The following is a 25,683-nucleotide window of genomic DNA, read 5'->3' on the forward strand; positions in this document are numbered from 1 at the left end:
GGAGGCTTGGGGGAGGCCACGGAGAAACTTGGGAGCGCAGGAAGAGCCGACGCATCCGCAAGGCTCCTGGAAGAAGCTGCCGTTCACTCAGCCACGGCTCCATTATCCCGGGGAGGCATCAGACACGGAAGTATCTGATGGCACAGACGCATGCTGCACGTACACACGCACACTCATTACATACAGCAATCTCACACACACACACACACACACACACACACACACACACACACGCATTTTCAGGCACGCTCAAGGAAGCATTATCCGAACAATAGCGCCACAATTGCTGTGTAAGCAATTAGCATAGTAATGGTGTCATGAGTACAGGGTCAGGCTCAGCTCTTATGTTATTAATGCCACTCCAAGTGCCTTCTATCTATTCATTCTATACGTCAGCGTAATACCTCTCTAATGTATGTTCAATCGACTGGCACATTGGCAACAGCAGGAGTGAACTGGAAGTGTTGCCCGGATGATAGACATTAAGATGAAGGAAGGAGTCGTTCAGGAGCGACTGAGCGTTGCTGTTCAGGTTGCTAAAGAGACGTTAAATCTGTTTCCAGTCGTTCTGACACACAAAGAGTGAAGACAAAGGATGTGAGAGCGTTCAGGTGTTACGAAAAATATCAAAGATGGAGCCGTTTGGTGCTTGTTTGATGGAGGATGAAGGATTTGAGGCTGTAAGCATGAGGAAGAAGAAGAAGCCCCGACTCAGAGGAGACACCGGACCAGAGCCAAGATCAATCTGTGTGTAAACGCACATAAATTATCAGATTAACTTAATCAAATGTAAATGATCGTATCCATAACTTTGCATGATTTAACCCATAAACGACAAACCTTTGAGAGGTTCCTCCCTCCATGCAGCGTTTGACCTCCACTCATTTCTGCACATTATTGAAAATCAATTCATAAAACCTGCCTCAGTCCTTTTTGTTCACATTGATTTCATGTTTTGTCAAAGTAACATTGTAGTTCTGAGGAAATGCTTTGGAAAAAAAAAAATTGTAGTATCCTCCTTTCACCAATTAGTTAAATATTGATATTTTTTATGTTACTATGGTAACATAAATATGGTCCATTTGCTCCAAATAAAGTTGCAGTTCAAGCTCGGGGCGGTTAAGACTGATCGTAATAATGAAGGACTGAACCTGCCTGTCAACTGACCTGCTTCCCACAATGCACTCTGGTGGCTCCGGGGCAAAGGGTGTAGCCCCGTGCCACATGGGAGCCTCCCTGCTCGCCCTCTAACCCACAGCACTTTACCTTTATTCTGCTCCTCCTGTCTCTGCCCCCATCTGTGTTTTAACAACAACAAAGTCAAAAGAAACTTAAGAGGGTGGGAGAGAGGGAGAGAGGGAGAGAGAGAGAGAGAGAGAGAGAGAGAGAGAGACAGAGACAGAGAGAGAGAAATACATGAAAAGTAGAGACGAGTGCGAGTCGAGACGGCAAAGAGTGCAAATTTGTGACACAGAACATTTTGACTAAATGCAAATGCTGCTATTCAGATGCTGCAGAATGACTTTGCTCACACATTTACTGCTGTTTATTCATCATTTAGTTTAGTGGACAAAATAGAGAAAAGTGATTTAGTGCCTGATACCGAAGATGATGCATTCAAGTACGTGTAGAGAAATATTCTTCCCTCTCTTTACTTCAAGTCTGCTGTGGCTTTAATGAGGCTGTGTGTGTGTGCGTGTGCGTGTGCGTGTGCGTGCGCGTGCGTGCGTGCGTGCGTGCGTGCGTGCGTGCGTGCGTGCGTGCGTGTGCGCGTGTTTGTCAGGGGAAGAGAGGTATCGCTCTGATAATGAAACAAGTCTCTCTCTGCGTCACGTCACTGCTTGATCTTCTCACAGTGCCGCATCACCTGTCGCTCTTTCATGTCATGGCTCTGTAATGACATGATTCATTCCTCTCTCACACACTGGGATCTATAATGTGACATAAAGACACACTGGAGTATCTGGAAGAACACAACTGACCAATTCAAAAGTCCATTCTTGTTACATTAGATCTTCATGTTTGACCTTGTAAAAGAATAAAGAAGCATGTGATGAATGTGTTGTATGCATGATATAAGAGGAACGTTTATGTTTGGCTGCAGTGCCCAGGAGTATAATCGCTGTTTTCCATCCAGGTATGTATGTGTTAATGTTGTTAATGTGCCTGTGCATGTTTTTATACGCAGCCTGTGATTAATACTCAGTCGGGCAGTGAGTGATAAATGAGGAGCAAGTTTTAATTCAGTCCCCACTAAAGGAAATTACTGTGAAAATATCAGCGCGCACACACACACACACACATACACACACAGAGAGAGACACACAGAGTGAGCGAGAGAGAGAGAGAGAAAGAGGTAAACAAATTAGTGCAAAGGGGAGGAGATTAGAGAGTAAATGAGTTTACTCATATACCATGACACTGATTACTCTCTAAGACAAATACCTTTCCCCTCATGATGTCCTTCTGCTTTTTATGACTTGATAGTAACGCCAAGTGTCATTGGAGGGGGATAAAAATGAAAAAACAGTGGATGACCTCATAGTTTGGGGAGTCTATGTGATTGATTATTGAGGCAAATAGATTCATACAGAAGGACAGCGTTAGTGTGAAGAGTGTGAAGAGTGTGAAGAGTGTGAAGAGTCTCCTCCCTGTGAGCGACCCGGGCAGCAGGGAACACAAACACGAGCCGGATTTCTCCCTAAAGAAAGCGGGGACTCACATCAAAAAATAGAGAAAGAAACACACACACACACACACACACACACACACACACACAAAGTGCATTCTGGGTGAACAAAAAAACAAAAACAGACAGTTTAGCAGGAAGCAGGTCAGCCAGACTCTAATCTTAGTTATTTCTGAAATGGGATAATGATGATAATGAGTATGATTGCTGAAATGGACGTCTTGGAGCACAATAATCTAAACTGCCCATCACAAAGAGCATAAAGGCTCTGTGCATTTCTGGGTTTCACAGCTTACAGTAGCACTCTGTAAACGAACGGGCATTAGCATGCTCTGAAAGGAGCAGAGCCGAGGTTGAAGGGAGCAGGTGAAAATCTCACTTTGAATCATTTCCCCTCCCGGTCGCTGCCATTGTTCCTGTCCTCACACATGGCAGAGGCAGAGAGAAAGGATCCTATTATTCCAGCCCAAGCCTGTTCTCCTCGTTTATCGTTTAAAGAGGGGGAAGAGAGGGGGAATATTCTGATGGAAAGCAGGGCCTCTGTGGCAGCCGAGCAGTTGTGTGCCAGCTGAAAGGACTCTGCGGGCTGAAGCTGCGGCGGTGCCCACCACCTGCCGAGTCCTTTCTCCTTCATCTCTCTCCCCGCTCGCCTTGGCTGCCTTTCACTATCATGCGCTGGGTGACTCAGCAGACTGGGCTCAATTCAGACAGAGGCCTGGTGAAATAAAGAAAGTAGAAGGGCGCAAAAAAAAAAAGAGAAAAGATTAATTTCTTGAGTGGCAGAGTGAAAGGGGGGAACATAGGTACTGTATTTGGTTTAGCAGTGAAAGAGGGAGAAGCAAGGGGCCTAATCTGCACCTGGCTCTGGGCTCTGGGCTCTGGGGCTGAGGGGCTGAGGGGCTGAGGGGCTTTCTGTGTGTGTGTGTGTGTGTGTGTGTCGCAAAGGGACACAAGTGTAACAATGACAATGTGCTACCAACATGTATATTTACTGATTCAGTCAACTAGTGGTCAGTTACTCTTTTGTATAGAAGGAAAACAGCCTGTTACAATGTTAAAGACATTAGATTTAACACATCAGTTTGAATTATAACAAAAACACTGAGAATCTAACCTGACACATGAACTGTACGTGCATCAGTTAGTGTGTTTGTATGTACACTATGCTGGAATAAGGTCACATGCTGCAAGACGTACGTGAAGAGGATTCCATTATTCGCAGTGTTTACTTCACTAGTTGTTTAATCCGTTTATGAGAGGAAGTGAACCGTTTACATGCTCCAGTAAATCAACTTACAGTGGCAGAATCTACGGCTGTATCGATAATCGCCACCTTCAATGTGATCTGTGTGTGTGTGTGTGTGTGTGTGTGTGTGCGTGTGTTTGTGTGCATACTGTCCACAGCTGCTGCTCACGGTGCTGATTGGAGGTTTCGGTAGTTCACTGGTTAACTTGTCTAAACCACTCACATGGACTGTAGGTATGGGCAAGACGCTCATTTACTCCACTTGTCTCCGGTTTGGCCTTGTGCTCTTCTTCCTCCCTGCACCAGAGGCCTTGGACGTCCTCCCAATGCTCCACCCACCCAGATCCACTGAATTCAAGATCAGGCAATGATTCTCACCCTGCGCTCAGCCTCCCATCAATACTGATGGGTTATTGATGAAGGAATGAGTGAAACCTTGTACCGCACCATCACGAGACCACTACTTTCAGGGAAGCATCTGTGTGTGTAATGAAATAATGAGATAGGCCGAAGCGAGGTGCCGTCGTATATATATATATACACACACGTGCACACACTCACAGAGCACAAAAATCAATGAAATCCCACACAAATGGAGATATATACATCGCCTGCAGCACTGCACTTTTGTGCCACGACACGCATCTTCCCAGCGGGATGGGATCCACTGCGGCATCCCTGAGGAGGGAGGAGATGGAGGAGGGCACGGTTAACTACATTGACAGAGGGAACGGCCCCACAGGCAGAGTCGATGAGATGAAAGATGCAGCCGTGGTGGAGAGGAGCTGCGTTGGAAGCCCGGTATGAGGCAGGACGCAGCTTTGTAACGGAGGGAAAGCAGAGGTGCGTCTTTCCCCGGCTCGCTCCCCACACACTACCAAGAGAGGAATCTTATAACGGCTGTACAGACGACCCCAGGCTGCCAGGCGCTCACTCAACACCGTGTTAATAATTGATGTGCATCACAACATTGAAGATATATGCACACACACGATCAGAATGCAAAAATTCTGCTTGTGGGCGATCAACCGGCCCAGGGGGGTTTAACAATCTGGACTGTACGCAACTGGTACATGGGCTCTTCCTCCTGCTTGCAGCTACTTTGGACCAATAGCCAGCGTGCGAGGGACAATAACAAATCAGATCAGGCACTTCTACTTCTCACTGTCAAGCGAGTTTACTTTAACTATAAATACAGACTCAGTCTGTCCTTGCAAACCACAATCCAACTCCAGCTCTGAGTGCAGGAACCAAAGCCAAGTGACCGACGCAAGACCACAGCGTATCTGCTTCATATCAGCATGTAGACAAGAAGCTCTGGCACTGAAGATAAAGGTGTGTGTGTGTGTTTATCACTCATAGCCAAACAGTGTCCATCTCCCTCGCCCACCCTGGGCAAGCCAGGCATCCCTCGTCCACATTCCTCAGATTATAGGAGGGCCATCCCAGGCGAGCAGAGGCAAGCCTGGACCCACCTGGGCAGACCCTGGTAAATTCCACTCATTCTCCCAGACCCACCGGGCTGAGAGGAGCTGGAGACATTAGGGTGGGGGGTGGGGAGGGGGGGGGGGGGCATTGGACCATTGTTACGCATTTCTCATTTCCAGACTATCCAGCCAAAACAAAACAGAAGGCGAACGACCCCTGGCATGCAAAGAGGCACTCTGTCCACGCTGTACCCACCCACCCACACACACACACCCACACACTCTCACCATGGGGGAGAAAGGAGCTGGGTGGGGGAGGGCAGGGTAGAGGGCTATCGACACCAGAGTCATTGTTTCTTAGCGACCCCCCCCCTCCATTCAGGGTCATTTAGCATGCGACACCTCCGGGGGCACGGCGCATTAGTAATGGCACAGACCAGCAGTTAATGTGCCCAGCTACCCTTACACGCCGGCCTGCACAGGCTTAGGCCAGGGCGGTGAGAAATAAAGCAGGCGGGGGAGGGAGGAAGGTGCTAGGGGTAAAATTAGATGATAGACGTGAATTTGGGGGACGAGAGAGTGACGACCGGCAAGCAGAGAAGACACGAGATGGCCAAGGAGGGAACAACGTCATGCAGAGTCGTCAGTTGCCGTAAGGGGAGGTCAAAGCCTCTCTCATTTACCTGGAGGGGTGTGTGTGTTTGTGTGTGTGTGATCTATGCAAGTGTGTGTTTACTGTAAGTGATGCAGGAGCCAGTCTGACACACCCACGGGCATTCTTGTCTGGGCAAACAGGAGACAAAGAGAGCCAAGAGGAGGGGGCAAGCATACCAAAGGCCCAGGGCTGGACAAGATAACAGAGACACCTCTCAGCTCCACAGACAGGCAGAGTGTGTTGGGACGGACTCTGTCTTAGCGTGTTGTAGAGTTTAGTAAAGGATGCGTGGATGAGAGTCTAGCTGTGCCCCTGACTGATCATCACAAATTTTGCAATACTGGATTTTGTAGTAATACATCAGCGTTTCAGGCAGTGTGTGTGTGTGTGTGTAAGTCACGTTCGCTAAGCATCCAGTTGCACAAGTGAAGCATATTAACTCCACCAGTGAGCATCAGCCGTGTTGGATATCTGATAATCGCCTCTTTTCTTCAGCGAGTTTCTTTAAGATGACATAAAGGCACCATTGTCATCTTGTGAGACAATGGTGTTTGCGAGGAGACAAGACAAATACAAGCAAGCCGCCTCATCAAGGACGCCTCCCCACTTCACTTCACACCCCGAACTCAGATCCCAAACGCTCAGTAAGACGAAGAATCAACAAACAGGATCTTACATCAGAGCTCAGATCGGTGTGTGTTAGGCCGTTTGTCCCTGTGGCTTACTGCAGCTCACGCGGTTTCATATTTATTTAATGGAAATGGAGCAGGTTTGGCTCTCTGACGATCGCGCTGCGTTCAAACACGCAGGTAAGAACGTGTGCATACTGCTACATGACACATGAGACTGAAGCATGTTTGTAGAATGCAGATACAGCAACCCTGAGGCGGAGGAGAGCAAAGAGCGAAACCGGCGTGCGTGTGACCTGCGAGCTGTGGAGACGCTCGCTGCTAAGACACGATCTCATTAACAGAACCGAGCGGCCGTGAAGTAAACTCATCCCTTACTGATAAAGGATTAAAAACTCCACATAGGTAATTGTGCTCATCGATCAAAGGTTCGCATTGTGAGAAACGGCCGCTGTCAGTGTTACTGATGCAAATATGTAAAACATGTAAGTAATGAGGTAATCATCATCAGTGCGGATGAGCTCGCGTCTCCAGAGCTGAGAGATGAGACAATTAAACAGAAAACTCATCTAAAACAAAGTGATAAGTAAACACAGATAAAGGAAGAGATGTCAAACACAGGTGTGGTTTTCAATCAAGCTTTTAATGAAAAGATCATAAAATAACAGTTTATTTTTCCTCACTGCTGTACATTAAGACTGCAAGGTTGTGAGTGCTGAGGTCAGCTGTATTACACTTTTATGACACTTTGAGTTTTTGCGAGCCCCATCGCTATGCACGGTGGCGGCTCTGACCTGAATACGAGCTCTCTGAGGAGTGGAGATAAAGAAGAGCCCGGCCCGGGTGCTGCCAGTCGCCACACAGGGTCACAGAATCTCATTTAGATACCGGTGTGTGCATGTCGGGCTGTGTTTGACGCGTGGACAGAGAGCGAGTGTGGCCTCCGTGTGCGTGAGCGGGTGTGTGTGCGCGGCTAAAGCGTACCTGGGTGTGTGTGCGCACCTTAGCATGTGAAGAGTATTTGCCAAGGGGGAGGGTTCCTCGGGTCTTAATTATTCATCAGCAAAGACCCTACATGTTCATTCAGAGCCTCTCAGCCCACAGATCCTGATACATTATTAAGAGGCTGTTCATGAAGAAAAGGGAGCAGAGAGGAAGCTTGATACACTTCATGGATAGCTCCAGTAATCAACTCTTCAAGTACTACAGTCGTTTTTAGCAGCTAATCATGTCTTCCCATCAACACAGCGCACACCGAGGCGACACTGTGCCTGTATAAAGTCATTAACAGGACAATAAGCTGCTACAAACAATGTCAAAGGGATATTTTGGTTACAGATGGACGGTAAAAACAAAAATAAAAAAGGTTAAAAGCTGACATGTAATGGCAAGATTGCTGTAAACACTGAACGTTTTGAGGTAATTTGGTGTTTTCTGTGTCGTGTCAGTGGAGGTACAGTAAATACTGATGTGAATATGTGAAACGCAGCAGCTCTGCAGTAACAGCAGGGTCAAGGGGCTCAATCAGAGGGTCAGTGCTGTCTGAGATAAAGCAAGGGACAGTAAAGCTTAAACAGGAGCCGACGGCGCCCCGGAGCACACAGCAATGCACCGGAGGCCATTTTAAAAAAACGAGCTTTGGTTCAGTCTGCCGAGGTACGAAGGAGCATCTCCATAATAACTGGACAGACCAGCCCCTCTACTATACAGCATGCCTGGAGAGGATGGCAGGGCGCCGTAGGGTTGCAAAATAAGTACTTGTTACAATAGTTAATACCGAGAAACGAGAGGGAAACGCGCAGAAGCCGAGCAACGGCCTCTTCCACGCGTCCCCTGCTTTGTATATTCGTTTTTTTAAAGCTTTTGTAACACTGCATAATGATATGATATTTCAACAAACACACAGCAATAATGATGAGGTAAGAGAGAAAGACAGAGAGTAAACCGTCAGTTTAAATGGGAACCGATATGAGCGCGGCGTCCGGGTCGTCCCAGAGGCTTTGAAAAACATACAAAGTGCACTTAGTAAAGCTATCTCACCCAAAGGTTCTAAAACCCTCCGAGAACACACACTACATCACAAAAAGGGGGATGGAAGAGGTGGCTTTAGAGTGGTTTAAGACAAGAAATGTAACGGGAACACTACCGTTCACAGAAGTGTCGATTATGTGCATGTTCCTGCTGTGTGGATGGGTTTTTGTTTTTATATAGATATATCATAAGATGGCAGCAGCATGGCAGCACCCAGGGAGAGCAAGGTTGAAAGGATACAGTAGCCTCTGTTCTACAGACACACACACACACACACACACCAGGGTGTTACAGTTCACCACCCCGAGTGTGTCGTCATTCAGTGAGAACACATGGGCCAAAACGCCCAAAGTGAATTACATGAAATAAAAACCCCAGACTGTCATTTATAACTGAGAAAGGAGATATTAAATGCCATAGACCATTTTCTTTGAGTCTCTGTGATGAAAACTAAATTAAATCTCTTCTCCCCCCCCAAAAACAAAGTGAACTTCACAGATTGTGGTTAATGGCTGCTTTGTGTCTCACTTTTGATTCTCAGCTTGAAATCCTCAAAAACAAAAAAAGGGGGTCCTGCCTCCACCTCAGTCTCACACACTGAGCAAATTATTTGCAGAGGTGAGGGCAGGACCAGAAATAAATACATTCATCACTGACAACAATAGACATCTGATAAAAAAGAACACTGTCAATAAGTGTTTGCACCAACTTTGCATGAGGCCCGGCCAGCCAGAGGTTTGTGCTGCTTTAACCCACAGAATACAGGCAGCTAGAAAAACATCATCAAAGCAGAAAGGACAATAACATTCACAGTTAAGACTAGCAGATAAACCTGTTTACATGCAGTTACTCAATCAAAGCTACGTTCTCCAGGTAGGTTTGAACAGCCGCCAGCATCATGGAGGTACCATGTCAGGGGAGAGGAATAACCTGATCCACCCCATCCTACATATTAAGAGAGCCAAACAGCAGAGCAGAGATAGTCCTCAAGTGTGTTTGGATAAACAGGGACAACACTGAACTAAAAGAACCCCACTAACAATGCCTTTTGATTAATATGTCAAGGACACGTCGCCCACCCCCACCACTGCTGTCCCATCTGAAGACAGGGCAGAGGGCAGGGGGACTGGGGCGCAGGGTCACCCCCAAGCCAGCTGGCAGAGGGGGGGAGCGCCCCTAACCCACACACCCCTCCCCCTAATTGAATATGCAGCACCTCGCTGCATATTTGACGCTATGCTTTTGTTTTGGCAGCAACCTCTGTGGAAAAGCAATTTGAAAAAAAACACAAAAAATGACACAAAACCACCTCTCTGACTGGCCGAGTCTCTATTGAGGTCTGTAAAACTGTAAAGTTTATGTAAACAATGAGATAAATACATATGTTTCTTTTTAGAGCCACACACGGTTCCATAATCATTCAAATGTGCTTTGGTTTAAAAAATAGTTGTGGATTTGGGTATGAGCTTTTTCTTCTTAGTTCTTTGTACAACTTTGCAACTATTTCTGAACATATTGTGTTACTAACTAAGATGTAGAATTGTTTTGAGCTGCCTCGCCTTTGTCAAGGCTCTTTGTGTTAGTTGAAACAGTACCCCCCTGTTTGTCTTAAATATGAAACTAGTGTTTTGCCTTTCCCATGATTAAAATACAGAGAAATTGATACAATACTATGTCTTACAAATGTAGCTGAGAGCCCTGCATTCACAGATGCAGAACAATCCCTGAAGTATTTGAATAGTAGTAGTACTAGTAGTAGAAGTAGTAGTAGTAGTAGTAGTAGTAGTATGGTCACAGTTTGGAGTTCGTAGTTTTCTTCTTCGTTATATCAAACAAGCAAGCATTCGACTACAGCTGCAAAGTCGTTTGCAGAGATGGCTAAAGATCTTGTACAAAAACACATTTTGCACGACAGACATTACGCTGTACTGCAGTAAGTGCTGACAAGTACAATAACGTTTGAAGGCAATGCATTGTGGACTCCCTCTTAAGCTAGAAGAGATCACAAGCAACAATGGATCAGGCCATAAATAACATGTTTGTGGGGAGGAGGGGGGTGAAAAATGTATAGATGTACCATGCAATTACTAACAGCAACTGCTTTAGAGCAAGACAACATCCAACATAAGCAAGTAACAAATGTGGGAGTCCAGGACGCAGATACCTTAAAACGATAGTGAGTCTGTGTAACTGTAGCTGCATCCCTATGATAACAAACATTTCACAGACCATAACAGGAGGACCAAAGAGGAGGAATTAAAAAAAGACAGTTAAACCAACATAATAGAGGAATGCCTATACCAAAAACTTGTAGTGAAGGTTCACATTCCACAGTGTGACTGTTAAGAGTTCTGGATACACTGGACAGGCCCAGAGACAACAGAGGGGCCAACCCCCCAGTTATGGTTGCTTGTGGTCAGGTAAAGCTTTAGAGGTTAGACGTGTTCAGGACCATTTTGTAGTATAATGGAATACAATCAGACAAAATGGATGCTGCAGGAGACCGATGAGTTGTCCAGCTGTCCAGTGCATCGCTGCTTCTCCCTTCTTAGTACAAGTTCTCACAAGTCTGGCTCGAAAAAAACAAAACAAAAAAAACTAACAAGCAAACTTGAACTTCACATTTAAAATTCTGATTATAATTCCTATCTTTTTTTTCTTTTTCTTTTTTTGGTCTGAACAGAACACATACAACGTCATCAAGTCCTGTTTTTAAAGTCAGGGAATATAAAGTGATAAGGACTCTGGATACAAACGAAAGAAAAAGAAACATGCTCCGAGAACACGTTTTTAAGCTTCACCCATTTGTGTTAGGTGGTAAAGTTGACATTATACCGGCCCACCAATCAGCACAAGCTTTCCTTGCAAAGCACAAGAACTTTCCTCAGTCTCAGAGTCATTGGTCAAGATTCCATCAAAAACAGTGGATTTCTTTGTCTGGACTTAGAATATAATTCATTATTTGTTTTATACAGCAAAAAGAAATCAAAAAGTGAAATAATTTAGTATGCTATATATCTTAAGTACATCTTTTAAAAACTTTGGTTATGAACTTGTCTAGCAATGTTTGTTAGTTAGCTCTGTTCTCCTCAACATTCATAAGATCTTTGGAACACTGTACACCTAAACTAACTAACTAAACACTATTTGCTCCAGGCAGGAAGCTACAGTACATTGTGAGGTGGGGGTCACATTGAGCAGTGCACCCCAAAAAAGCTATTGGACAGGGAAAAGACGACAGCTAGAAACAATAATAACGTGTAAAACCTATGAGCATTAAAAACCTGTGTTGAGAGATGGGCAGGTTAAAGCATTAGGTGAAAAGTTTACCGTAATCTACACACTTTTTACAATTAATTACAAAGGAACTTTCAACTAATCAACATAGAGTTCGTAAGAGTAATCAGAGGTAGCGAGGTCACAAGCCTATATAAATAGACTTCTCTTTTTTCTGAGGGGAGGAAAGCTATACAGACAAAAAATATAAACGTACCCACTGAACCGTACTGTTCAGTCTACAACACCTTCTCCTTACCCACAACAAACTACCCCCTGCCCCAAAACCCCTCCCCTCCTCTAAACAAAAAGAAAACAAACATCCCAAGACCTTCCAGTTTAAACATTCACTGAAACATGACAAGTTCTTTAAGTAAAACAAAGTACCTCAAGTGAATCCAGCCAGGATTCACTCCTGGGCGCACGAGCAGGCAGAACCGAAAGAAACAAAGATCCTCTCTGCGTCGCAAAACGGCTGCAGAGAGGACGCCGAGTGTTTGTCACCTGTAAGAACTAACAACTGATCCAATGTCATCCCACCTAGAACCCTCTGTCAGGACTTTCACTTTAAAGCAAGGAGATGGTCCCAAACCTAGTTCCCCCTGGTCGTACACACAGATCCCCGTCACCAACATATAAAGCTTGAAAATTTGCTGAATTATTGCCAGTATTGTTCTTTGTGGGTTTTTGGTCAGAGTAGCACTGGAGTACAAAGGGAATTTTCGAAATGATCTGTTTGAATCTTATAACTTCAAAGATGCTCAAAGGTAGAAGGGAGGAAAGCTTGCAGAGGGGGTTTGCGAGGTGAGGGAGGGTTTGACATTTCATCAGTACCCACATTCACATTTAAACAGACGTACGACGCAGACCCAGAAGTCATGCCAGTCCATCCATGGCTTCGTGACTTTGGAGAGAGACGGGAGTGAATCTTCCCTCCAGAACTCCTGAGAGGTGAGCGGATGTCACTAGATACAGATGAGGACGTGACCAGTGCGTCAACAAGGTCCCACCTACACTGAGAGCCCACGCTGGCTAACAGCTACATCATTCACTTAGCCAGGGGTGTCGTAAACTGGAATTAACGTGTAGAAATGTGTGTGTCTGCGTGTGAATGTGTATATGTGCGTTTCTTTGCTTTAGAGATGGAAAAAGGTAGAGAAAGGTTTCTTTTTTTTTCTATTCCCAGAGTTCTTTGGCTTGAATCATTTCTAAGAGGGCGAGGTGTGCATTCTCAGGTGACTGATGAGGTTCCGCTGCTGCGTGAACTTCCCCCCACATAGCTGGCATTCATACGGCTTCTCCCCAGAGTGGACACGCATGTGCTCCGTCAGACGGTACTGGCGTGTGAAGCGCATGCCACACTCTTCACATGCGAAAGGCTTGAGGCCGAGGTGGCTGCGCATGTGGCGCGTCATGGTGCCCCTCTGGGTGAACATCTTCCCACAGATGTTGCAGGGGAAGGGCCTGGTCAGCCAGTGGCTCTTTTCGTGTTGTCTCAGCGTTGCGGGATCTTTGTAGCTCTTAGTGCAGACGGTACACTTGAACGGACGTGTTTCAGCGCCACCAAAATTGGAGGGACCCACGGGGGCAGAGAGGTCCTCTGCCTCCTCTTCATCTTCTTCTTTGACAAAGGTCCCTCCCTCCTCTTTGATGTAGAGCTCGTCCTCAGTATGTGTCTCCACATGAGCGTTGAGCTGCTCAGAGCTGGGGAAGCCCTTGCCACAGGGAATGCACACATAGAGGTTGTCTCCGAATGCTGGCTCAAAACCTTCCTGGCGGTACACATAGTTGGCGCTGTGTCCCCCTGCCTTGCCTCCTCCCCCTCCTCCGCTCTCCCCGTCACTCTGCCCACTCTCTTCGCTGTGATCCTGGCCATTCTCTCCTCCGTCTTCCTCTTCTTTACACTGGAAGGACTGGTCAGAGGCTAAGCTGCTACCACTGCCCCCTCCAACCCCACCACTAGAGGAGCGACCATCTTTAGGACCCACAATCACCCCATTGACCAGAGGCCGGTCATGGTCCTCAGACTTTAACCCTGATGCCTCTCTCTTAGGCCATTCATTCTTGCGAGCACCCTGCCGGGATTTTTTCTGGGGTGGGGGCCCGTCGGGCTGGTTTTGGGTTTCCTCTGAGACTTTAGAGGTGGAGTTGAGCTCTGTGGGCTCTGAGCCACAGGTGTCTCCACCTGGTAGAGTGGTGGAGGAGTCGTCCAGTGAGGCACTGTTGGTTGTGGATACTGAGGCAGATTGAGGGGACCCTTGGGAGTTGCTATGAGGGCTGAGGGCATCGGTGGCTGTGCCCGCAGAGGGAGGGCTCTTCTTGGACAGGTCTAGGCCAAGGTCCGGCTCTCCAGCACTTCCTCCACTGCTGAGGTTACCGTTAGTGCTGCCGTTCGCCCCGTTCCCGTTTTTCCCAGAGCTGCCGACAAACATCTCATCGTCTGAGAGCTTGTCCCGAAGGCCTTCATCCGGCTGTGGCTGGTCGGCATCGGAAGGGGTGGGAGGATAGTGGTTGTTGGGGCCCGCAGGGGTAGAGGAGGAAAGGCGCTGGTTGCTGATGCGTAAGCGGCTGAGGGGACCTGGAGTGGCGGGTTTACCTGGCTGGGGCTTTCCGCCATTGCGCTTCAGCTTTTTTCTGCACAGAGCAGCAAGGTCATGGAGCTGGAGGTAGCTGGCTGCGGTTAAGAGGGCACTGAAGTTCTGCTCACTGCTCTGGTCAGACGAGGACAGGAGCTTCCCGGTGTAGATGAAGTCCAGGACCTGTCTGAACACAGAGGGGTTAACCATCTCTGTGTCGAGGTTAATGAGGTTATCATGGAGGACCAGAGATTTGAAGTAGATGCTGCTCGCTGCCAGGATGTTCTTGTGAGCGCGAAAGAGTGCATTCTCCACCACAATGATGACGTCACACAGGAAGCCCTTGGCTCTCTGCTGGTTGAGTTGCAGCAACAGTTGTTTGGCATGATTTGGCAGTTCCATTTCCACCTTCCTTTTTCCTTCTCTCTCTCTCACTCTCTCTCTCTCTCTCTTCCTACACGAGCTCCACCTGAGGCTGAGAGAAAAGAAAAGAAAAGATTAGTTTGACAGTCACAAACAAGAAGAATCAGACAAACCAAAATAAGAAGTACACAAGTTGGTAATATAAGTGTAATAAATGTACACAAAGGTAATTGATGCACAGAATCATTGATTATCCCAAATACAACATGTCTGCCTTCTGGACTGCTTGTTTATCAGTGGACATACAATGCAGTGATTGTTCTATAAGAGTCTTGTGTTTATTACGTTACATTTGATGTCCTGTACAATAGCGCCTGAAGTAATATTAGAACTTGTTAGAGGTTTAAAAGAACACACAGTCACACTGCCAGCACGTGTCCCACATCTCTACCACTCAAACTGCATGTGTTACAAATCCTCAGCATGGTGTGCCACATAATCACACAGCAGCTTAGAAACAGGACCCCCCCCCCCCCTCCCCTCCCCTCCCATCTTCTTTTTTAAACAAATTGCCAACCTACATGTATCATGTTCTGATTGTACACATTGCTTGTGTTCTGGCACAAAAGCCAAAGGGGCGGGGCCGGAGCGGAGCTAAAGTAACTACTTTTCTAAGGTGCCTGCTCTCAGCTCGTCTTCCCGATCCATCTCCGTGGAGTAACTCTAGTTTCGGCGGGGTGCCCTCTTTGGGAGCTCGGCTCACGCTCGTCTCCATTAGGTCATGGTAATGTCAGCCCCTGCCCTATTGTTTGGGGTGGGGGTCGGTGGCACTGCAAGGCCGGGGGGAGGGATTAGGTGACACCTGAGCAGGTAAAACTACACAAGAGGCCGGGCAGGAGAGGGGGGGAGAGGGTGTGGCGCAGAGACAAGGACAGCACCACCTGATCCTCCAGAGAGGCCCTCATTTATGGAATTGGGACAGACGCATCTCATTCTGGGTTAAGGTACATACTGATCATCTTTTACAAATCATGGTGCTCCACTTCTGCTCTGACTGAATACACACATTTTGTAGAGAAGCACAATGTAAAGAATACAACCACAGGGTGAGTGGAACTGTGGGTAGTTTTGATTGGAGCAGCCGGGTTTGTCCCTGACTCATGCTGAACATGTTCTTAAATCCTTAGATTAAGAAAATGGACACACACCCTTAATGCCCCTGATGAGGGTATATGGTATTATAGGAGATTACACTGTAATGCTGAGCGATGCATCACTCAAGCCATCAACACGAATGTGGGAATATGTATCATTTCATCTCAGTGTGTGAGGGGAGAGGCTTTCAACCTCACTGTGACCAAAGCATCAGACTGACATGCAAAGTCACACAGCAGAACTTTGTTTATCTAAAGCCCCAAGAAGGTTCAACTGAGGGCCAGAACTTTATAACTAAAACAGAACCGCAGATTATTCTTAAACCCATGATTGTAGATTGTAATTTGTCATGATCATGTGTTGCGTCAGTTTAAAGAGTGCTTATTGTCAATCTATGTGCTTCATCGAGGATTCTGAAATATCCAGCACAGTAGAAAGCTGCCGCATGGACCCCACAGCCTGCCAACAAACAGCAGCAAAAGCACTTTGGAATCACCTTGAAATCTGAGTGGAAGCGTTACACACACCCAGGCTGAGGCCCTGTGTGTCACAACTGAAAACCACAACAAAGATTTTGAGAAAATAACCAAAGGCAGGACAACATCGTGCGGCTTCACGCAAGAACAAGATAGAAATATTCAATTAAAGATGGCTCGCTGGGGTTTGAAAGCAGGCTGTGTTCAAAGAGCCAGGCAGGCTGATACAATCAGCTGGAGTGATCATTACTCTCAGGTCCAGGCCTGGGCTCGCCTCCTCTGCTTTGACACTTCTACTCATGGTGTTCTTCCCCTCCCCCAGTTTCTCCTCTGCTTCTCTCGTCTTTTCTCTCTCCCTCTCTCCTCCGATCCTCACCAGCCTGTGCCTGGGCATGTAGACGGATCCCAGGGACGAGTTCACCCCGTCCCTGTCCTCAGCGTGAATGATAATGAGCTCCTCTGTAACACGTAACCCAGATCTACAGGCCAATGCAGAGTGTGCGGGGAAGGTGTAAGGCTCGCAACCCCACGGGCGGTAACGGAGAAGAGGCCTGGTAGAGAAAGAAGGGCCTCTGCTGTGATGCCAGCCAGGAAGCCATATATCAGTCAAGTCTCTCGCTTAGCATACACACACACCTCTGCAGGCTTTATGGGGGGATTCAAGAGGCTTTTCCAGCAGACCGACATAAAAGGGGGCTGGGCTCCGTGTAGAGGAGCCAGCTCAGGAGAAGAGAAAAAAGGAAAAAAAAAGAAAAAGAGCCCTCCCCCACCCCTCCTCCTCTCATCCCTCGTTCTCCCTCTCTCCTCCCCCCATCACTCACTCAGCTACCCTCTCTCCCCTGGCCCCTCCGGTGCTGTGCTGTGCCGGCTAGATTCCAGGGAGCTGCTAATGGATTATGGCTGATCTATATGCAGCTAGGGTGGGACACGTGTAGGCCCAGCTCCTCTTCCAACGGTGCTGCCCAGGAAAACAGGCTTAATACCACAGGGGAGAGATCGGCCTCCACCGTCTTAGTAGTTCTACCTGGGAGTGCATGGTGCTGGTGTTGTAAGTGTGCAGTGCGCGTACACACACGTAGGCTATAGAGTTACATGTCTCGTGCAGTATCACGGCATGATTTAACGTGATAAACTGCAGTAACAATTAGAAAATCAGGGTTTATCGGAGCATTAAAACCTGTGTGAAATATGTTAGAAAAAGACAACTACACACACACACAAGAGCTGCATTAAGTGGAATCATATATCCCGTGTGCGGAATGACAAGTTCATATGTCTAACGTTACATAGAGGGCGAGCGGTATTTCCTGCAGAGTTGGCTGCTTGTATTTTTATGTTCTCTGCAGAGGCCGCAGTGACCTGGCAGGAGGGTTGGGAGATGGTGAGATAGCTGGTCAGGAGAGCCATAATGAATGACTGACCCTAGAGGAACAAGACATTCTCTGACCTAATATGGCCCAACATACCAACCCAAGCCCGCTCTGGGTTTGGACAGGAGACCAGGGTGGCTGTTGCCCTTCAGGCACCGGCACAGGATCAGCTTACCTTGCCTGCAGTGTTAACCTTTTCAAAAAAGCGACTCGTGCTTATTGATAGAGGGGCCGCCTGATTTTAAAAACAAGTCATACTGCTTAGTCACAGCCTTGACTTTCTCAGGAGGCGTTGAGTCGACCGATGTTTACGCCGACTCTGCAGACAGGATCAGGATAATATGTCCGTGTGGCACAGAGAGCAAACACGCTTCAAAGTGCCCCAAGCACTGCCTTAATGTCACTTTCCTCTGAATAAAGCTGCTCACACCGGCAACGTGGATAATCTAGTTAAACTCCATTTCTACTCGCCACCTTTGTATCCTTTTATTGTCAAATTTAGTGATTAAACACACACAGTAAAGCTATCTTTGTTCCTGCAATGAAGGTGAGGGAGAGAGCAGTGGGTTGTGGTACTAATCTCCTGAGCAGAGGGTAGAGAGCCAGGAGAGAGGGCAGAGGTGAGGCAAAGTCCTGTGGTGCAATAAGAACACACACCCTCGCATTGTGAAAGGTCACCTGCTAACAAATAGAAAACGAGACTGAGCGAGATTTTAAAAAACATTCGTCCGGGTTTTTATTGCAGGGGTTATCTTACACACCGATGCCTTTGCACCATATTTACTGTCACGGCTTTGACACACACACACACACACACACTGTGCAGAGCGAGAGAAACAGGGGAAGAGGCAACTGTGCAGGTAAGGCACGTTTGAAGCAGGCAGAGAACACAGAGCCAATCATGTACAAGCAAAAAGGCCTTGCTACACACACACACACACACACACACACACACACACACACACACACACACACACACACACACACACACACACACACACACACACACACACACACACACACACACACACACACACACACACACACACACACACACACACACACACACACACACACACACACGAAAGTGTTCTGGTGGGCAGAGGGAGTGGGGGAGGGGCTAGGGGGATGGTACAAAGCCAGTTTGAAATACAAACACCAAGCAACCACCTCTGAGCCATTTCAACATGGCTGACAGTGTATGGGTAAGGTCGAGCCCCCCTCACACAGCGCTGCCTCACGTGTGTGTGGTGGCCCTCATACCAATTTGATGTGTTGCTTGATACCTGCGAAATAAAAACTGTGTCTGCAGGAACAGACCACACATAATGGAACACCATACATCAGATGAAGGTAACAATCATTTCCTGCCTTTTTACCTCACAACACAAAGCTCTCCACTGTGTGTGTGTGACATGATGGGATTTGGTATTTATACATCTTTACTTCTTCTTCTCTACTCCAACATGCCATACAGCCGTGTTCTGAATTTTGAAAGATGAAATGACTGTATATCCACAGACGCAGCCAGGCTGGATAACTGAGGGTTACAGAGGCTAGAATGAAAACATGCTGAGCTCGTCATGATTTATGCCGAGCACGCATCTAAATTCAGACTACAACCTAAAATATATATAACAATGTAAAAAAAAAAAAATATATATATATATACACACATAAAAGCAGATCTCTGCAACAGAATTGTTGGTTACAAACGCTAGAGAACAAGTGCAGCCGGCTCAACGCTGCACGGCTGAAGTGGGAGGGACAGCAATTACAGTCGCCTCGCCGCAGCCCGGGTACAACCATTCCAATTAAGTCTCATTTTCCGTCAGCCATGTTGTACACAACAGAGACCTGCCCAGGGTGCAGCAGACAGAAAAGAGCCCAGTCCATTTCATCACAGGAGGGGGCCTTTAGTCGCCACATACCCCAGATGTGACAGCGTTCTGCAGCCACACACACACACACCAATCTCATGGGTCAGTCAAGACTTGATGCAACAGTCCATAACAGTCTAAATAACGATGACTTCATTTCGGAAACACTGAAACACCAAAGACTTAAAAACAACAGACAACAGAATATTGACTTCTGCGTTTCTCTTCCCCTTCACGTGATGGAGCACGATTGTTTGCATGTCAGTTTTAAAGCCGTCTCTACACTGCAACCACACAATAGGTCATAAATGAGTAGGTGGAGTTTGTCAGTGTCACCCACTGGTAAAACAAGACCTTCAAGCCACAGTCAGGCCTAAAGGCAGAGACAGGAACAATATCTCATGCATACCAATATCACACACACACACACACAGAACATGTTAATATTTCACACCTACATATTTAGGTGATGGGTGCATTAGCCAGACTCTAACATGTTAAAGTCATCAGTCAGGCTCCATGATTGTACTTTTTGTCTGCAGTATTGTGACAGATTTCTGATCAGCGTCCGAAAATACAAATCTGATCCGTTTCCTCATGAGATCTGTGCCACTTGCATCTGTGGTCCTACATCAAATTCACATCAGATCCTCCGGCTACTTTTCCCACCGTGAGAACCGCCCGGGTCACACTTTGTGTAGTTTCTTTAGCGTCTCACTTCTCTGCGTGTGCGTATATCACCGTCATCACTCAGTGTCGTCGCCACATCACAGCCCGGTAAATACAATCATGGAGAGCCGCTACAACTGTACAACTTACTAACTGCTCTCTCTCTCTCCCTCTGGTCATGGACGGTATTTACCATCTACACAGACTAACCGGTTCATTATGTGTATCTGAACAAGCTAATACGATCTGCTACAGTTCCACCAGATGACACACACTTCATCTGTGAGGCGGTCAATTCTGCGGTCATTTTTTGAGGCGGCAGTTGGCATCCATTGTATCGGACGATGTTAAATTAAAAGCCACCTTTAATGTTTTACCGATTCAAACACACAAAGGGTAGGCATCATTAGAAAACGCTCGCTCTGTATTTTATTGGATTATTGCACATGTGTACCTAATAATCTGGTAAGTGTACCGCCTCTGCCTAACATGCTGTGTTGCATCTTTGTGGCTTAGTTGCTGCATCCAAACTGGCCCCTGGATAAATTAAAGACTAAAGTGAACAATGAGACCTTTAAGGCCACAGAGATAGCGGTTACTAACAAGGCACAGTGCATATCTACACTGCGGGGCATTTCTGTGTGCCCTCACTGACGGTAAAGCAATCAACCACTTAACTAAGAAGTGAACGTATGATTGGTATGATAAAGTGACCTCTGTCTTCAAAGAATGAGCTTTGTTGATGAGATAAAAGCCGCCCTGTAAAAAGCATCAGACACACATGACCTGGTGCCTAATGCTTTGGTTAAGGACAGAGGGCATGTTGGGTAAGGAGAGATCCTGTACGGTCCAATGTTTTACAGAGCTGCCCGCCCCCCCACCCCCCACTCCTCTTTAAACGCTGCATAACCTTCTGGCTATCAGCACTACATTCCACAGACCGTTTCTTCTCCTTAAAGAACAACAACCCTGCCCCGAGGTGGTTTAGCCGCCCAACGAAACAAACTGCCCCTCCAACCACCGGCACACACACACACACACACACACAGAGCAGAGCAGAGGGACGGACACGTTTGGATACGACAGGCGAGCACAATCCATAAGTCCTTATCCAACTTGTCAGCAGGACATATAGACTAAGTAGCCTTCTTACTGCACTGCGCTGCCCACACACACCATTGTAAGCCATGATCACAATGTACACAGGATACTGTGTAGGAGTGTGTGTGTGTATATGTATGTTGGGAAGGGGGGAAAGGACAAGTAGGGGGAGGCAAGACCAACCAGCTGATCCTTAGGCGCGTACACACACACACAGATGAATTACACACCCAGGCCAAGGTTTGTAGTCCACAGTGATCAATGACACAAGTCACACTGATCAGTTGACTCCTTATTCTGCCAACCCAAATTTCCTGGTTATATGAACATAGATCTAATGGTATCCAATGGCAACAACGTCTATGTGGGTCACGCTGCCAATGAAATAAAAAGTAAGACAGGATTTAACTCTTTAAGAGCCAAAAAACCCAAATTCCTGTCTGGTTGTTGCACGAGTCTAAATGAGACGTTTTCATTGTGATGTTTTATGAACTACCTGGAAGAGGAATGTGTTCAATATAACAAAAACACCCTGTGGGCTCAGACTGGCACTTCATACCTGCCTGAGAGCTTTTAAGAAACACTGAGGAAATAAAAAAGACTGCATGAACAAAAGGACTGCCTGGACTGTCAGCACGTTGCTGTTAGAGAGGCGACATTGTGACAAACATCTAACGCTCAGACAGTTCAGCCAGGAGCCCCACGTCAGCTTCACCCAATTAGAGCATCAATATGGAGTGTGAAATGTATTTGGTTGTACTGTCACACAGAAACAAAAGCTTTCAAACTGTATTGTGACTAGTATTGGGTATTTTTTTTAAACCTGGGAGGCGAAACAGGCTTATCAACCTTTTTCTATGAGGTGAAACCAGCAAAAGTGCCAATAAACAAATTCCACTACATTTTCCTCACAAACACGTTTTACATGTTAGACAGGGAGAATTAAAAAAATGAAAATGGGGAAAAATTTTGATTAGTTCTTGTCCTGGATTTGAGATTTGTGACACACTTCGCTTAACACCAGGCACAAGCACACAGGCACACACACACTTATATATACACTGTGAGCAGATGCCAGCTCAGTAACATGGCAGTGACTTAAGTCTCATGCAACCTTTGAGTGAAGCAATGTCCCTCACACACACACCTTGATCCAAATGTTTTCACAGAGCCACATTTTGGTTACCACACACACACACTCACATTACTGACATTCCTTTGCCTTATTACCTGCGTGCCCCATGGTACTTTAACTGAACTAATCACTCCAGAAGGCTGGAAGCTGTCTGCACACCTGAGCTCTGAACTAAACGAGCCACCAAGTGACTCTGCGCCGTTTGGAATTCTCTTTCATAAACCAAACTATGTGCATTTGCATTTTGGCTGATGAAAGTGGCGATTTTAACCCGGAAACCCCGGTGTGGTCGATTATTACGCAAGAAGCTGAGCAGTTTGGGGGTCATAATGTAACGTTACGCTGCACCCACACCGTAGCCGTTTGTAAAAAATGGTCGAGTGTGTGTGTGTAACAGTAGCCAACCTATACACACATACAGCAAACTGCAAATTTAAAACCGAAACTATCTGGGTTTATTTAAGATCCAATTGTGTTTATTGGCTACACCTGAGACCGAGGTGGCTTAACCTACAAATAAACAATGCAACAGAAACGACAAGTATCGACTGTAAACGGCGGACTACGCACAATGAGCAAACAAACACCGTGCGTAAAACCAACAAAAACAACCAACCGTGTGTAACGAGTAAAGTGGAATTTGTGTCACTTAAGCAATTTGAGGGGAAACGCGCGTGTATTGAATGATATGACAGCGATCAGTGTTAAATAAGCTTACGTGCATCATCCACGCTGTAAACAAATAACACGACATGGTTACAGCACAGAGGTGGAAGTGTTGTAGATTTCCCCGGAGGTGCTGCGTCGAGTCCCTTTCCTTTCTGTCGCCTGCTGTGCTTTGCCAGCCTGGTTGTTATTTGGTTCACACTCTGCTGAGCTGTGGTGGGGCATCTCCAAAGCCCACGATCCCGATATATAACACCACAACCCCAACAACCTCGCTTATTATGGGCGCTTTGGAGCACGATCCCGGGCTGGGGACGAGAGGAAACTACGGGAGATTCCCCCCCGGTTTGCCAAGCAGGCTGGTAGAGCCACAACAGGCACCGGCGGAGCCCCTTTTTGTTGGCACGCCGTGGAAAAAAACCCCACCACCGTAACACCGAAACCCTCACGATCCGTGCAGCCGCGAGAAAAACGATCCGATCCGAACAGATATTAGAGTTCTGCCGTGTCGCGTTCACGAACCACCTTCAAGAGAAATGATTTGGTTTAAATACCTTATTACATCGGTAGGATCGTTCTCAGTTTACCATCCTCTTGCTCATCTCACAGCCTTCGGGACGCCATGTTGCAAGCTTATGACGTTAGGCTTCCTCACCCCTGACCCACATTTGAATAGAAACCAGCCCAGAGTGCAGCAGAGAAAACATCCCACTGTGGGAGGGTTTGGCCAGTTCCTCAGCTCGGACCCTGGCAACTTTACCAACCAGATGCCAGAGAGAGAAGAAGAAAGACAAAAAGAAAGAAAGAGAGAGAGAGAAAGAGGTGTGGCGTAGTCTAGTTTTAAAAATGGTTAAGGTCTCCATTTCCCATTGTGAACCTACAGCTGAATACTGATCTATGTTGAAAGAAATGCACACACTCACTGTTAATGGTTTTTTTAAATATATTTTTGCATTGTCAAATTAAAAAGAAGAAAATAAATTAGATGTTTTCAGAGAAGCGTGACATTGTTTTGCACAATCTAGATCTGCGTTGACTTGAAGAGGTTTGGCTGCTCAGTCTACTGGAATATACAGTTTGATCAAATACATATGTGATGGCATAATGGAGTGACATGAGCGGGCCGCAGTTCACTTCTGTTACATCTCAAACCAATGACATCGTTATCAGATAATAATATATAGTAATTTGTTTTGCAATGTTTACTATTTTACTACCAGCCTTCACTAACACACACTGCTTCACTAACACACACTGCTTCACTAACACACACTGCTTCACTAACATAAACTGCACTTTCTATGGTGATGATAGGAACTACGTAAGAGGAACATACAGTATATTTAAACGTGATCATTCAGAATCATCGTCCTCATGTCATAATCAATGTAAATGTGTGATTCCAAGTCATCACATCTATTTATTTGGTTGCCTTGTGTGTGTTTTTGGAGAAAGTTGTGCTTAGGATCTTTTGTGTGTAGATTTATCATTTGTGTACGCTGAAGTCCGTTTGAGGACCAGTAATTAGAGAGAGAGAGAGAGAGAGAGAGAGAGAGAGAGAGAGAGAGAGAGAGAGAGAGAGAGCACCAGATGTGCGGAAGTGTGGCAATCCCCTAGCTCCTCCTCTTATCGCTGAGGCTGAAGATAACACACAGCAGCCCTCAGCCAATACAAAGCGGCGCTGATGCTCATGCAGCCTCACTGAACCTGCTCAGTGCTCACTGGCACACGAGCCCGGTGATGCCTTCAATTGCCAATTATAAACTTTCCTAATCACCATTCCGAGTAGTTGGTGAGAAGCAGACGGGGCCTGTTAGTCGTGTGGTGCTGTAGGTGTATGCGGGTCTTTCTTGTGTGTTGTTTCAATAGGACGTATAGAGCAGCTTGATGGCTCTACGCTAAAGCTCTCTCCTGACATCCTGCGGTTACACTGAGAACTGCGTCTTGTCTGCGAGGAGGGGAACAGTGAGCGTTGACACCGAGTCTGCGGTATGAAGCACGTATACGGTTGCAACAGTACAGATGTTACCTTGGTAATAAGAAGGTAAACAACCACAGCTCAGATCAATCCCCTGATAAACTGATCATACAATAAATGTTAGAAATTGCAAAAAATTCCAAATCCAACTAGAATCTTACACAAGATGAGACAAACAAAAAGAGCTTAAACTCCCAGTGAGACGCTGTTGGGTGATGTGAGGGCGTTAGGTTTTAAAATCAGTGCAACAGTGCAATAACAGAATGACATCACAGTGCAAACAGACTGGAGATCGATCAGGAGCATGAAGGATAATCAAAGTTTCCACACAGTTTCTCCATTTCACCACACGCGTTAAGTT

At 46.5% G+C, this 25,683-nt stretch overlaps 1 protein-coding gene across 1 annotated transcript; it reads right to left on the bottom strand.

Annotated features, from left to right (window-relative positions):
* Positions 1-7,270: 7,270 nt before the first annotated feature.
* On the bottom strand, positions 7,271-24,013 carry hic2 (hypermethylated in cancer 2). The gene is made up of 2 exons (XM_076149499.1): positions 23,899-24,013; positions 7,271-15,004 (listed from the first exon to the last, which is right to left on the bottom strand). Exon 2 carries the CDS (start codon positions 14,929-14,931, stop codon positions 13,162-13,164), a length of 1,770 nt encoding a protein of 589 aa, XP_076005614.1. The 5' UTR covers positions 14,932-15,004; positions 23,899-24,013; the 3' UTR covers positions 7,271-13,161.
* Positions 24,014-25,683: the final 1,670 nt, after the last annotated feature.

The sequence above is a fragment of the Genypterus blacodes genome, unplaced genomic scaffold (genome assembly GCF_046128005.1).
Source record: "Genypterus blacodes isolate CSIRO-AG114 ecotype Tasmania unplaced genomic scaffold, CSIRO-AGI_Gbla_v1 ptg000045l_1, whole genome shotgun sequence".
NCBI classification, from domain to species: domain Eukaryota; kingdom Metazoa; phylum Chordata; class Actinopteri; order Ophidiiformes; family Ophidiidae; genus Genypterus; species Genypterus blacodes.